The sequence below is a fragment of the Microtus ochrogaster genome, linkage group LG4 (genome assembly GCF_000317375.1).
Source record: "Microtus ochrogaster isolate Prairie Vole_2 linkage group LG4, MicOch1.0, whole genome shotgun sequence".
In the NCBI taxonomy this organism is placed as follows: domain Eukaryota; kingdom Metazoa; phylum Chordata; class Mammalia; order Rodentia; family Cricetidae; genus Microtus; species Microtus ochrogaster.
This window is the reverse complement of record NC_022030.1, coordinates 36,605,681-36,621,250: the sequence shown is the minus strand read 5'-3', so window position 1 is coordinate 36,621,250 and position 15,570 is coordinate 36,605,681. Positions and strand designations below refer to the sequence as shown.

Genomic DNA, 15,570 nt, shown 5'->3' with positions numbered 1-15,570 from the left:
TTGTAGACCAGGTTGGTCTCGAACTCACAGAGATCCGCCTGCCTCTGCCTCCCGAGTGCTGGGATTAAAGGTGTGCGCCACCACCGCCCGGCTGCCTTTTTGTATTTCATTTTCTGAGACACAGATGAATAAGATAGGCTGTTTTCTGGTCACTATTAAGGGACAGACTTGACTGTAACTACTTTCCTCTCACATGGAACCTTACATATCTTACCACAACATGTGTATTTGGAGCACAGCCCCATGCTGCAACTTCTTGCTTTCTTTAAAACAAAATATCTCTTCTTAAAGGGTAGGAACTGGGAAGAGACAATTTCTATAAACTGTCTATTTAAAAGACTGGAGAGATGGTTCAGTGGTTAAGAGCACTGACTACTCTTCCGAAGGACCTGGGTTTAACTACCAACACCCACACAGCAGTTCACAACTGTCTTAAACTGCAGTTTCAGGGCGCCTGAAACTTCCCATGGCAAAACATCAATGCACATTTAAAAACAAAACCAACAACAACAATAAAAAATGCCTATTTAATGTCAGTTGTTTTATAAGCTCTCAACCTTCTGGGAAATTCTGCGAACAGAAGTTTTCTGACTTACGATCTAAACTCCTGCCTCGCTCCACACAAAACCTTGATCTAACTCCCTCCCCTGCCCCAGTAGCCAGTCATTGTTTCTAGTATCTCCTGCTGATGCTATCACACAAAAAAGGACAACAAAATAGATGTGTGGATGCCATCTTTCCTATTCTTTCCTTAGTTACAGAATTCATCTGCTATTCACTTATTCTTGTGCACTTATGTGGAAAACTGTGCAGACTGTGTCTGAAGCCTTGGGACTTCACTGATGGCTTTTTCTACGATGACTTACAGAGATCAAACGTTTGCCACACCAGTGGAAACACTGTACCTCTCCCAATTTACAGAGTTGCCCGTAAGCCTGACTCGTGTGTCACTCAGCTACACGCTCCCCTTAGCTGCTCCTCTGCGGGCACCAGAACCCATTCCTTCTGCTCCATAGGTATCTACCACATGTGTACACTTGAGGGCTTACTTGTTAGAACCACCATATTGCTTGAAGAGGCAACGGACACCTCCGCCACGTCCTCCTCATTTTTCACAGGTGAGTAACGCACCAAGAAGCTGGATAGCTGGATGGACGGAGGTGGGGCCCAAGAGACACGAATATTGTCTGGACCAATATTGGTGAATCGCAGATCAGTGGGAGGAGGGACAGCTGATTTCAAAGAAGGAAGATTAAGTTAATGTAGTTTTATAATTAAAGCCAAGGAAAGAAACATCTGAAAAGGTAAAAACCAGCATTTCATGCACAATAGAAAACATTCATAATCATGCAAATAGTCTAATCGAATCTAATCTAAATCATGATACACTACTGTTAAAAAATAATATGCTATACAGAATAATGTTAGGCCCCTTTAACCTTTCTGTCATCATCAATGCATTTTAAAGAATATTGATAATTTTAACCTATTTTCAAATAGGGTTTTTTTTTTTTTTGGTTTCTTTCTTTTCTTTTTTTTTTTTTTAAGTGCAATAATACCACGAAAGATTTCTACCCCACCCAGGCTGAAGGGGCTTAAGCCGCCACACAGCAGACAGACATAGCAGTACTTTCCAAAGAAACACATGCACACAGACAAAAAAGACAAGGGGTCCTCAATCTCCCCAGAGTGAGAATCTACAAACTACTGCATCGCCATAATTGCACTCAGTGAACTCTACTTACAAGTGAGGGGCTCATGCACAGGGGTTCTCAGCATGTTTCTTACCATGCAGGGCAGAGAACCTTTGCGATGTTGCATGCTGGTCTCCAGACTGTGGTTAAAGAGGAGTTTCCTTACCTTGCATAACAGCACAATCTAGAAGGCCCTCTGGCTTACATCTTTCTACCTCTAAAACCTCCCTTCCATTCCACCCTCATTCTGGATGGGTGTTTTATGGCTAAAGGAATGTGGGAGCTTATCAAAAAGTAAAAGGAGACACACAGTGAGTGCTTCATTTTAGAGGTGTGTCTTAGTATTAATCGGTGCTCACCATATAGCTTGGTATTCATCCTTTAAAAAGAAACAGCTCAAGGTCTGCTAATTTTATCTACTTTGTCTCTAGATTTTTCCAGCTTGTTATCTCTTTGTGGCTGGAATGCGACTGCACGAGGCTACTTGTATTTGTTCTCATTTGATTGGTTTGCTGTGTTCCTTATCTCTCTGGAGGTGCCCCATCTCCATCTCCGTGGCCAATCTGGCTTCTCCTTGGAAACATCCAGATTTAACCAGAGTAGCTGAGCAGCATGCAACACCATCCATGTCTCAAACACAGAAGATTTCAAGATTCACCCGTTTGCTGTGTCAGTGTAGTAGGGGCACTCTCTCCTCCATTAATGAGAGTGATAACGCTGATGTCATAGTCAATGCCGGGTTCCAGCCCTGTCACTGTGTAGTATCCTACTGAGGAGTCCACAAAATCTTCAAAAATAGGGATACCTTCTCCTGTCGCAACTACTGTGATGCGGTACCCAATAATGGTGGAAGAGTTTAGCGGGGTCCACCTCAGGCCGATGGTTGAATCGGTTATATCAACAAAGCTTAGGTCAGTGAGCTGGGGCACCTCTATTGAGTTACAAAGCGGAGAGGAGGCAAAAGGAAGTAGAGGCAAAAAAAATAAAGCAGTGTACATCAGGTGACCAGTAGTAAAACTGACAGAATGGTAAAGCAATGATGGTAATATGCAACGTGTCCCGAATTATTTGAAAAGACTTCCCAAGCATCATGAATAACTTGCTTCCCTGGGAGAGTAAAGCAGGTCACTGATTCTTTCGGGGACTTTCTTGCATTTAGAAAATGCCCCTGAATGGTACCATTTTAACTGAAGTTCTAAAAAAAGATCATAAACAAATTCACAATATCAGAACCATTCTCAGAACTTAGACATAATATCTGCAAGAGATACCAGCAATGTTGAGGGAAAAGAACCCAAAACCTTTGGTAAGAAAGTGAAATCTTACAAAGCTTTTTTTTTTTTTTTTTTAAATGGCTGGTTAATTGATTTGTTTTCCACACCATGGTGACATTAGGTTGAGAATGTACCACTAAAAGCATGGTCAGCCCAGGCCAGCCAACCTGGGCCCATGCCTCTGCCAATGTCATAATTTACTTAATTAGTATTCATAAATGCATATCAAAATAATGCAGAGGGGAACAGAATCTGCCCAGTGCTTTCAATCTACCAAAGACTTCGGGCAAACAATGAACCTATCCCTAGATAGGCATTTGCGATAGTGTTCTTCAGTTCAAAAGAAAGAAGGCCCTGTAGGAGTGGCCTTTGCTTCTTCCTTTCTGTCTTTCACCCCACTTCCAATTTGCAAAAGGATTTGATGCCCCAAGGTGAAGAATTGGACTGTCAACCACGTGTACTTCTGTGCTCACATATGGAGATGAAAACTGTTTTCTAGTAACTGTTGGAGGTGGATACGGATTGTAAAATCAGGCACGAATGTCCCGGTGGGATGCATTTACCACATTACTTTTAGCCTGTCGGCACTGGGTACAGACACACGACACTGTTTAGTAGTCTTCTCAAGTGAGCAAACAGTACAGAGTTAATGCCGTGGCTGCACTCGTTCCAAACCCATGGCAACAGACAGCATCCCAGGGAAGCACAGACAGTGAAGCAGAGGCAACAGCAAAGCCTTCGTCCAAACAGCTGTGTTGGCTTCATGGTTCTGGAGAGCCCACTGGAAGGTTGGCATGAGATCCCAACTCTATCTGACACACTCAGCTATCTGGGATTAAGATGCTAACTGCCACTCTGAGGATAACAGCTTATTTTCCTGTTACCTGGGATGATGGTATCAGAGATAGGGGCACTTTCCTTGTCATCTTTGACAGTGTAAACACTGACATTGTACTCCATGCCAGGATTCAGGTTTTCAAAAGTGCAGGAGTTCTGGTCGGCGCGAACCACTTCTTCCAGAGAGCTTCCCAGCTGCCCTTTCGTGGGGGTTGTGGTTATTCTGTAGCCAGTGATATCTGGAGAGGAAGTTGTCATACTTCTAAGTTTCATACATTTATGACCCAGGGTATATTACACCATACACCAGTGATGAACCCATGGAGGTGGGACAAAGAGACGGGACAATAGCTTGTACCAACAGTCAGGAAGGAAGAATTCGTTTTAATGTTTACCAACTCTGCAAAGTGAAGACTAGTCCATAGCAACTTACGATGTATTTAAAAATAACTAGGTGAGTCTGAGGGTCTCCAGCACATAGAAATGACTGTCTGAGAAGGAAATGCTAAATTTGATCATTCCACATTGGATCGACTGGGTGATCTAACAGTACTCTACATATGTACAAATGTGTTATTACAAAATAACACGATGGGATCTTTAACAAAGACAAGGCAATCTCAGATAGAGAAGTGATGGCCCAAGACTTTCCTGTCTTCAAATTCCAGCCTTCTTCCACACTCCGTTCTACTTTTCCTTAATGGGGGACCAGGAGGAAAGGTGAGGAATAGTCTACTTTTTCTGACTACTATGAGATGGATTTCCAGCTAAGAAAATTCTAAGAGTATAAAGGTTTGGACCTACAGACTTGGGGGAATGAATGCAGAAGTACAGATGCTCATCCTTGAGAAGAAATATTAATCATATAGAAGAATTAAGATTTTGAATTATTATAATGTGGCAAAGAAAGTGTTGAAGGGAAGGAGTCACCAGTAAATTTAGTGGTGGCCTGAGCTCTGAAGGTCCAGGCTGGGACCAAACATTATGACGTTGACTCAGGAAGGACAAGGAAAGGAAGGCATATTCTGTCAACGGGGGAAAGGTGAACATTAAAGTGCTGTGTACTAAGCAACCCAATGGGATGGGAAAGCAGTAAGGTTGAAGTCACTTCCTTTGCTACTGACCATGTGAATGGGCAGGCCACTGAGACCAGAGATTCATGATCCAGCTGCCAGCGAGCAAGGAGCTTGTTTCCAACCCCCAGTAACATACATGGAAACAGTGTAGCTGTTACATTATATAATACATTGCCACAGCAAAGGAAACTTCCTGTGAAAATCAGTCTATTCCAAAGGGGAGATTGAAAGGAGCATTTTAAGCTAGTTTTAGTTGGTGTGATTGTAAAAGACATACATTTCTAGATAGCCTGACACATAAACCCAAACAAGGGTAAGAACTGTGCAAGAAATGATTTCAACAAATGACAGACCAAAAATTTGGCTCAATGGGTAAGGTTGTTTGCCATGCAATCATGAGAACCTGAGTTCATATCCCCAGAATCCACACAAAGCCAGACACCATAGCAAGTGTCTGTAGTTCCATTGCTGTTATAGAGAGCTGGAGAGTGGAAATAGGCAAATCCCCAGAAACTATCAGCACCCCCCTGCCCTCCATCTCAAACAAGATGGAAAGCAGTCATGTGGGTGCTGGGAACTGAACCCGGGTCCTCTGGAAGTGCTCTCAACCACTGAGCCATCTCTCCAGCCTGTTTGGGCAATTTTAATGTACTGAATAAAACCCTGGTTCCATCCAGTCCTCGTGATTTTCTGCAGGAGAAAGTTTGTCTTTCCCCCAGCCTAGCACTTGACTGTTCTTGCTCCTGTGACTTAGGAAAACACGGGCATGTGTTTACATGTCGTGAGCACCCTGTGGGTTTTATGAACGCTCCCACAGAGAGTTGTGTGGCTGCTTCATCTTTCTCTCTGAGTGGAGACTGTCTTGGACAGCTGTGCACACGTGTCCTCAGGCACACGTGACACTCACCTGGGGTGGTGCTCCTCTCCCAGGAGACCGTTAGCACTCCAGTGTCAGGATTTGTTTCCAGATGCAAGTTCGTTGGTGGAGACATCGCTACATAGAGAAGAACATTTAACAGTTAAAGCGAACACAAAACATTTGGCTTCGGAAATGCTTCCTTTACCGCCTCTCTCTCGATCCTTCTCTCCTTTTCCCCCTTCCTTTTTTATCCCTTCCCTCGAGAATCAGTAAACATACATAAAGTATATTATGAAAACACAGTCTACAGTGACCCTCTGATAGAAGACTGATTTTAACACTAATGCTATTATACCACTACTGATATTGCTTTATCTTGCTCTTCGGAAGACTTTTGACATGGAAGGAACACTTCAATGCCTTGGACTCCAGTTCAATGTCTTGGACTACAGGACACCAGCTGAGCCAGTTACATCAAATTCTAAAGACTCTGATGATTTAAACAGGGGATGGGCTCTTCCCCTTGCTCTGTTCAGATAAGCAAGCTGCCACACTAGTATTAGAAGAATTAGAGGGATTTCTTTTCTTTGTTTTGAGACAGGCCCTCACTGTGCAGCCCTGGTTGGCCTAGAATTCACTATAGACCAGGCTAGCTTCAAACTCTCAAATACTTGCCCCTTTCTGCCTTCCAAATTGCTGGTGTTTGAGGTGTGTCTTATGACAACCAGCTCTTTGGGCTACAACTTTTGGGGTAGGTGGGAATGGCCTTGAACATCTGACCCTCCTATCTCACCTCCTGCACATCAGGGTCAAAGCCTGCACTACCACACCTGGCTTTGACAGTCCTTTTAAATGGTTTAAAAGTTAAGAGAAAAAGGGAAGTTCTTCCTACGGGTCACCACTCTGTTGACGATCGGTGCGTCCCTCTCCTGGCCATCTCTCAGGACTTGGATGGTGTAAGTGTATTCCACGCCTGGAGTCAAGCCAGATACAACGATGCTTCCAGTTTCTGAAGTCACTTCTCGGGGTGCTTCGCCTCCCTGGCTTGGTCGCACACCCAGCTGGATGGAGGGAAGCAAAACCAACATGAAGGACGGATGTTGCCTAGCCAAGAGGTTGCAGGTACACTCACACAGCGAGAGCTCCTTTACATGTGCACACTGGGCTCTGCCTCGGGCGGATAAAGAGGTGGGGGCTCACTGTGGTTATTCTGCAATTAACTGGAAAGTGTCTTCCTTTGGCACTAGGGCCGTTTATAATAGAAATATCATTACAGCTGTTTGATGAGGAACCTTCTGGTCCACACCTGCAATCCACAGGGAAGAAACCCCCTGGGCTCTGCCTTTAAAGAGTTCCTCAGAGGGAGTTAACTTTCCAGTTGTTACCAGTCACTCTGACACTGGGAAATAAAAAACATGTTCCCATGAAGGGTGTTCCTAACTTCAAAAGCCCAGGTAATATTATCAAACAGTATTCAATTCAAGAGAAATTCTTCATATTCTCTGTGGGCTCTAAAACTCTGAATGCCATTATTAAGGGAAACTTTAAAAGGTGCACTGGTGGTCTGCATAAAAGGAACTCCTCTATTTGGGTAGCACAGCCATCAATACAGCTATTTGCATACTAAATAACCAAGTGACCTTCGATCTCTTTCTTTTCTCTCTCTTTTAAACTATCAGGCTTTGATTTTAGGGCATAATGAACATTTTTCCCCGTCCTTTGAATGCCAAAGGATGGGATTCTTTAAAGCACATTCATTCGTACTCATCCCGTTTCCGCTATCATTACTTTAAAGAACATGACTCCGGATATCTAAAACTCCTATTAAGAAATCACCCACAGGGCTTTGAACAAGTTGAGAGGAAACTGATTGGATAAGAATGTGGTTTTGAAGTGACTCTGAGTTTAACTGGTCTCCCCAAATTGACTTTCGTAAGCTTCTTGACACCCATTTAGAGCAACACATCAAATGAAGTTTTCCTAGATTTTTATTTTGAAAATGGAGTTCCCTGGGGGAAAGGACAGAAAACAATACAAAACAACAGGCACTATAATTCCATACTAATGACTTTCTTCCTCTGCAAAACAGAAAGAAAAAAAAAGCCCCAGTGTGGCAAGGCCTAGCTCTCCCAAGGCCCTGGAGTAGGAGCATAGACAGAGCTTAACAAAGCCCAAGTCTCTGGAATGCGGCTGTCTCTCCCACAGGCAGAAATGGGAAGGCACTTCAGGGCTGTAGTCATGATACACCTGCAACTCACCTTGAAGCCAATCCTGGGAACGGGGGTCCAGGTGATCACGATGGTGGTCTCCGTCACCTCGGTGTGGTAAGGTGGAATGGAGCGTGATGGTTGCACTGCAAAGAAACCAGCACGAGGTTCAAAACCTCAGGCTCACAAGTGTCGGCCGGGACTGCATATTACCAAGCATTTTAACTAGAACTGTGGTGTAACCAGCAAATGGACAGAGAACGTAGCCCGAGATCCTTCATCAGCTGAGATGCTGAATATCACTGTTTTAGAACCAGTAACGTGCAAGACCAAGTCACGCAGGACCTGCTGACAATGGGGTGGTGATTCTGCAGGCCCGAAATTGGGCTGGGGCTTGGATTTTGGGCAAGGACCTGTCACTCACACGTGAGTAAAACAAGGTGCTAGGGTGACCTGACAGTTGGTCCCATTCCGTTTCCCCTTAAAATCACACACCTGCTCAGCACGCATTAGCAGCACCCGCTTTCTCCCTTTGCCTTCATGAACAAGAAAACCACAGGTGCAGCTTCGTGCTGACTCATTCCACAAGAGTGGAAAATTACCTTTAGATGCAATTGGAGAGTCTGACACTATTAAGACACGCTACAAGTTCTAAAGATCCACCCCTCAAGCATGTGATGGACCATCAGAATACTAATAATACAGACTTTTGGTACCTAAAGCAACAAAAGTATGCATGCTTGATATTCTAACATCATTTTTTTTTTAAAAATTTTTAGTGAATATTCTAATTTTAAAAAAAATACGTGGACCAGAGATAAGATTCAGCCATTAAGATAAATACTGTTCAGTTTCCAGCATCCACAATGGGTAGCTCACAGCCAACTGGAAATCGAGCCATGGGTCAGACACCCAACACCTCTTCTGGATTCTCTGAGCACCCACACTCATGCACATACCTACCCTTCCCCCACACATATACACCTTGCACGTTTGATTATAAATGTAGAGTAGCAAGGCCCCAGAAACCAAGATATCTGAGTTATTCAATTCAAAGTTGTTTGCTAAGTGTTTTGATAGGCCCGTTTACTCTTACTCCTGTAATAAACCGCATAGAATGCATTTACATAAATTATGAATGGTTAATTACCCTCCAGTCATACAAACGAGGATTAATTTCTTGCTTGTTTCTTTCTGTTCTTTGTTTAGTCAGGGTTTCATGTAGCTCAGGCTAGCCTAACTCCACCCCCCACTTCCCTGTAATCTAGGTATACACCCCAACACAGTGTAAGTGCTGGAGATCAAACCCAGGAAGGCAAGTACCCTTCCAACTCCATTTCACTCCAGCCCCAGACAAGGATGAAAATGCTGTCATCTTTCACTCTGCTCAGCTTGCTATTTTTTTTTGTATGGCATGAGAATTCAGATCCAATATTACAATTCTTCCATGTTTATCTCCTCAGTTTGGATTTATGGTCTCATTTTTAACTTTTATTTTAAAATGTGATGTGGAAGTAAGAATCAAATACGTATGGAGAGACTGTCGTTGCTGAACCGAGTACTGCTCTCACTACCTACTGTGATAGCAGCTGCTTCATAAGTACGCTATCTTGATGGCACTTGAGGTAACTCGGATTGGTGACCTGAAATCATATATTGCTTGCCTGCTGCCAACTTTTTGAAAAGACCTGAGCCAGTCCTGGGTGACCATTTTTAACTGCTCCCAAGAAATAATCAAAATGGATTATCCTTCCCCAGCACTTGGGTAGCAAAGGCAGACAGAACTCTGAGTTTGTGGCCAGCCTGATCTACAAAGTACGTTCCAGAACAGCCAGGGCTATCAGAGAAACCCTGTCTCTAAAAACCAAACCAAACCAAACAATCAAAATCAATTCAGAACAGTTAACTCCTTTCACCTGGACTAGGCATTTTCTATTCCTAGACCCAGGCAGCTAAATTTTGCCCCATCTGAGACAATACTCCCTTGCCCAGACAGGCCACTACAGGAAGATCCCAGAACCACCCACAAACTGATGTCAAACAAAGGATGCTCCTGTAAGTACGAATTACGGGTTCTGGCAGGGATTGTTAGGTGAGGACCAACCTAGCTGTTGAGAAATAAAAATATGCCCTCCATACAGAAGGCTGGATGATTCCTCCCAGAAGCAGCTTATTCTTCCAGCTTTTCCCATGATTGCTCTTAAGAGTGTAACATGAGATATAAAACTCAGGAAAGTTGTTTCCAAGGTCAGATTTACTAAAGCTCCCGAAACTGAAGCTCACAGGCCCTGCTGCTGTTATAGCTGAGGTTCGAATGGATTTGTGCAAGTAACCCCTGCCTTACGCTGGTTGGTTTAGGTTTGAGCCTTTGCACCGTTTACCCTTCAGTCACCCATCTACCCAAGAGTTTTGGGATATGGTAGTTAATCTGCAGCTAATACGAATTTTACTATTACACCCAGAAGCCGTCTATTAGCAGGCAGTGTGCACTGACACCTCCAACCTGATTCACTTGAAGGACATCTATTAGAAAAAAATGGGTATTTGAGGAAAAACAGACATTAACTTCCTGAGAGTGGATCTCAGACGACCTCAAAACCAGGCAGCATAAAATAGCGAAATTTCAAGTGAATTCTCTTGTACACGAAAAGCAGACTTCATTAGCTTCTGATTAACAAATTCGTAGAGAAGAGCCTTCATTGTTCAGACTCACACCAGCAAATAAGCATGCAAGTAAGTTGGTAAACCAGATTCAGTGGACAGCGGATCTTCTCAGGGAAACTGCAGAGTAATTTACAAACTAAGTTTTTTCTAGATTATTATTTTTATTTATTTTTAAATTTATTTTGTTTGGTTTTTTGTTTGTTTGTCTTTTGCTTTTTTGTTGTTGTTTTTTTTTTTTTTCCTTGTTGTTTTGTTTAAGACAGGCTCTCTCTAAATAGCCCTGACTGTTCAGGATCTCCCTAGTGTAGCCCAGGCTGGCCTTGAACTCACAGAGATAAGCCTGCAGCTACCTACTACTGAGTGCTGGGGTTAAAGGCATCTGACACCACACTTGGCTTAGATTACATTTTTCCCCAAAATTTTATGTTTATTTTATGTGCACTGGTGTTCTGCCTATGTGTATGTCTGTGTGAGGGTGTCAGTTTCCCTGGAACTGGAGTCCCAGATAGCTATAAACTGCCATGTGGGAATTGAACCCAGGTTCTCTGGAAGAGGTTAAGAGTCAGTGCTCTTAACCGCTGAGCCATCTTTCCTGCCCCCTTGATTACGCTTTAATGTTTTTGAGGGTCCCTATTTTAAAATTAGCCCAAGAAGACTTGGAAGTTCCTGAGACGCTGAGAACTGGGGGAAATGCAGCAGTAAGGGCCAAAGGCAGGCTTATGTCAGGTGCCTCTGTAATTCAAAGGCAGGCTTATGTTAGGTGCCTCTGTAATTCAAAGGCAGGCTTATGTCAGGTGCCTCTGTAATTCAAAACGTCGAGTAGAAAACAATAGATAAGTGTTCAGCAGGAAGGTCTCATAACTCTTTGTCATGGAAATGGAGTGTACTTAGTAGAGAAACAGCTTGTGAATTTAGGCCTTTAATAGGATGCAACCAAATAAGAGATTAAAGAAATTTCTTCTAAAATGTTGAGTAAAAGGAATAGCCATGGCCAAAAACTCCTGTATTTTTTCCTCCCTGTGAAATTTACAGTTTAGGGAAGAGAAAGGGGAGCCAGGCCCCAGCTCTGTGAAGTACTGTAGCCTGTGGCAGCCCAGGCTCTCAAAGAAATCATTTGTTTAGCCTGGCACTCTGTTTGCGGGTGTCTGCTCAAACCATGGGTGTTTTTCTGTTTACATAAATGACTTTCATTTGATGTCCAGAATAATGGGATGATACTAATTCTATTAAATACTGATTTCTTCTTTGTGTGCATGTGTGCATGCTCAGTCTACATGTCCATGACATCTGTGAGGAAGTCAGAGGTGGGCATCAAGGAACTTCCTCTATTCGTCAGAGTCTCCTTGTAGTCCTGACTGTCCTGGAAATCGCTATGTACACCAGGCTGCTTCGAACTCATTGGGATCCATCTGTCTTTGCCTCCTGAGTACTGGGATGAGAGTTGTGCACCAGCACACCTGGCCTCCACTGTGTAGTTTTGGAGATCTACTAACTAGCAACAACACTGGCTGTAAGCCGCCCTCTGTCTCCCAGTGCTAGGATTACAAGTATGCACCACTGAACCTGGCCTTTTATGTCTGTGCTGGGGAACTCAACTCAGGTCCTCGCATGTAAGCAACACGTACTTTATCCACTGAGCCATCTCCCAAGCCCTCCTGACTCAGCATTAGCCCAGAAGCACAGGAGGAACTTGGAAATACCTGCAAATTCACACACTGCTTCCAGCCCGAGCAAAGGCCATGCACTGTGATGCCCCTTTAGCAAAGCTCTGTACCTTACAGCAGCTCGGTCACAAAAAGTCACAGAGCAGCCAGTCCACAGGGCACGCTTCCAGTGGCCCTGCTATAGATGATGCAATATGGCTTTTAAATTAACTTTTAAAAAGCAGAAGGAAAGAAAAAGTCAACATAGGTAAAAACATGTAGCTTTGCTAAAGAAAGGCATTTGAGTTTCAACTTACAGGTAGTAAAGACTCCGGTGGCTTTGGGGCTCTGTTGGTTCCCTTTCACAGCCACCAGGGTCACAGTGTACTCAGACCCAGGCTGTAGGTTTCTCAGGGGATACTTGGAGGCTGAAGGCCCCACATTGTACTGCTTGGGCTGGCCTCCTCTAGTCAGGCCCACTGTCAGTCGGTACCCTGCTATCCGGGCCCGAGGAGGGGTCCAGGTCACCAGAACTGTTCTGTCAGTTTTGTTGACAAACTGGAGGTTCGTGGGAGCATCAAGTTCTGGAAAACAAAACCAAGATGAAATGTGTCAAGAAACGTTTAGGTCACTAATTACCATGCTTGATTAAATATTCCAAGGTCTCACTCCCCAAGGTTGAAACTAAAGTCAGAGCCACACCCCTGGAAACTGAGGCTCCTGCGGACTGGGTGGGGGATGATGTAGAATTTTGCCAAAATTCTGTCAGTTATGAGAATTCATTGACCTTTTACTGGTTTGTTGTCTTTGGAAAGGCTAATTTTCCCAGCAAGATTTACCCACCACCCTTGGAAATTATAGTGACACTATAGTGACAGTATTTTTTTTTTTTTAAACAAAACAAACACTTCGCAAACCCCATAATTTTCGTTGGGCCAGAAAGGTTAAGGGATGGGTGACTCAACAGGCTCAGGGCAAGGAAAGCTTGGTACATACTGCAGGCAACATGCTAAGGTGTGTGTTGACTAACTAGTCCTCTTCTGGGGAAATAAAAGCTCTCTCGCAGAGACCTGATTGCAACAATTAAAGCAGATCCACAGGACCCCAGTCTCAAGGTGAAACAGTGCGGAACTTTTACTACCAGAAGGAATTACATAGATTATCACTTTTCTTTTTGAGGATGATAATTGGGTTTCTCCATGGGAAGTTAAAACATCTTTTAGGAACGTTCCAGAGACGGTATGAGCGTCACATGAGCTTTGGAACCCAAAAGGCAGTTTAGAGACACTTCTGTCACTGCCGAGTTACGGGGCTGAAAAGGATTTCATGTTTCTTCCCATTCCCAAGAGAAGTCACATTTTCTTTTGTACATTTCTGGTGAAGAAATAAACAGGTAACGTGGTGCCCGGCATCACGAAAAGTTAGATGTCTTCTTTATTAACTCACTGTGGTGCTAGGGATATATGCCAGGGACTGGCACATGCCAGGCACACATTCTACCACTGAGCCACACACCCCTGCCTGGTAACTGCTAAGCGTTAAGAGACTGAGAGAGAGTGAGCATCATGTAGACCTGAGGGGTGTAGAGCTCGGGGGCAGGGCAAGAAGACAGGCAGGCTGGCGGGAACGAGACTTACTGGTGGTCTGCTGTGCAGTCAGAGGTTTGCTCTCCCTGCCCTGGTTCACAGCAAAGACGTTGAACTGGTACGTGACCCCGGGGGTCAGCCCGACGATCTCAGCAAAGGTGTTCCTGCTCACGGGCAGCCTCTGCCCATGCTCCCCAGGCAGGTTGACAGGGAGGACATCCACACGGTAGCCAGTAACCACACTATCAGGAGGCGTCCACATGATGGTGACTTTCACATCTGTCACTTCCACAAACTGCAGGTCCCTGGGAGGGGGAACTTTATCTAGTAGACAAGAGAAATGTGTCATTCAAAACGCCCACTTCAGGTTGTTGCTAAACGTCATTTCTTAGATCGGTTCATTCTTGGCCAATACTAAAAATAGGCTTTTTTGTGCATCAATATTTATGGTTAGTCTAATGGATGCTGGAATCTTTATCTCGTGTCTATAGACGTTTATAGCATAAAAGCAAGTAGTTGAAATAAATACCAAAAATAAAAATGCTTTCACTTTAAGATACCTACAGAAAAACCATGGTGTATTTGTTTAATTGGCTCATTTTATGGTAATTAAGAGAAAAGATTAAACAGTTCTTAAGTGTCTTAGGAAAATAAAATGAGATGTTGCTATTTTTTAACCAGAAAACCTAATATTTGACTTTGATAAGTTCCTTCCTAGCACTGACATTTCAGCATTTAGGTCAGCGTACTCAGAAAACAGAAAAATATGATTCATAACAGTACCCAAAATTAGTTATGAAATAGCAATAAAAATAATTTTATGTTGGGGGTCACCACAACACAACGAAATGTATTAAATTTAGGTTGCAGCATTAGGAAGGTTGAGAACAGCTGATTTAAGTGATAGGAATGTCAAAACTGCTAGAGACAGAAACAGCTTGCTCTCAAGGTCCTGCCAGTCATGTGACTTGCACCTTGGTCCTCCCTGGAAGCTAAGAGGATGAATATGATCCATACATGCTTTTTCTTCTTCTGGAAGGTTAGAGCTGCTGTCTGGCTGTCTGGTGGAGTCCTACAGGGTCAGACAGCAGGGGAGGTGGCATTTTGAAGTTACCAGATCGTGGGGTGCCAGTAGTCTCTTGCTGGATGAACACAGGCGTGCTCTCTTGGTTCTCCTCCACGGCATAGATGGTGATGTTGTACTGCACACCGGGCTGCAGGTCACTGAGGGTGACGGAGTTGGCCGTTTCAGGAAGGTTGAGCTCCGTGCTACTGCCTTCGACTGATGGAGAATAGACGATTCTATACCCTGCAGGTTTAGGAGATAAGTGTCTAGCTACATAGTCTTGTGAAGCCGAGGCTAGGCAAATAATACATCTCTCCTTTGTAATGGCCTCTGCATTTGTTTGACTGTTAAGAATCAGCAAGGTTCTTTTGGGGGTCTTCCAGGGTTATCATTTCCTATGATGATGCCTGATTAGCACAGAGATCAGAGAAGTGATCCAGATCTTTTAACAACAAATATCTCGAAGACAGAGACCTATCAATTAGTGAAGCAGAGAGGTGAGAGGGTACACTGATTTCTCTTTCTGGAACTGTGGGCGGGGAGCTAATAACTGAGTCTGGGCAATGTCTGCACCTTTTGCGACCTTCACTGATGAAGCTAAGCACCCACTCAGCTCCCTCTTCAGCACTGAATCCCAGGCTTGCAGGGACAGTCTACCTCTGCA

General features: G+C 43.9%; 1 protein-coding gene across 13 annotated transcripts in view; it reads right to left on the bottom strand.

Moving 5' to 3' along the window:
- Fn1 (fibronectin 1) overlaps positions 1 to 15,570 on the bottom strand; it is a 65,332-nt gene that overhangs the window by 25,324 nt on the left and 24,438 nt on the right. For 7 of the 13 annotated variants that reach the window (XM_013351648.1, XM_005361405.3, XM_013351646.2 and 4 more), the window contains exons 18-26: positions 14,955 to 15,149; positions 13,892 to 14,164; positions 12,572 to 12,838; positions 7,999 to 8,093; positions 6,633 to 6,801; positions 5,789 to 5,875; positions 3,853 to 4,044; positions 2,353 to 2,625; positions 1,050 to 1,232 (exon numbers count right to left, since the gene is read on the bottom strand). In XM_013351648.1, the coding sequence (XP_013207102.1) occupies positions 1,050 to 1,232; positions 2,353 to 2,625; positions 3,853 to 4,044; positions 5,789 to 5,875; positions 6,633 to 6,801; positions 7,999 to 8,093; positions 12,572 to 12,838; positions 13,892 to 14,164; positions 14,955 to 15,149 (1,734 nt within the window). The remainder of the gene's footprint in view (positions 1 to 1,049; positions 1,233 to 2,352; positions 2,626 to 3,852; positions 4,045 to 5,788; positions 5,876 to 6,632; positions 6,802 to 7,998; positions 8,094 to 12,571; positions 12,839 to 13,891; positions 14,165 to 14,954; positions 15,150 to 15,570) is intronic. The other 6 variants (XM_005361406.3, XM_005361407.3, XM_005361412.3 and 3 more) reach the window with 1 other exon arrangement.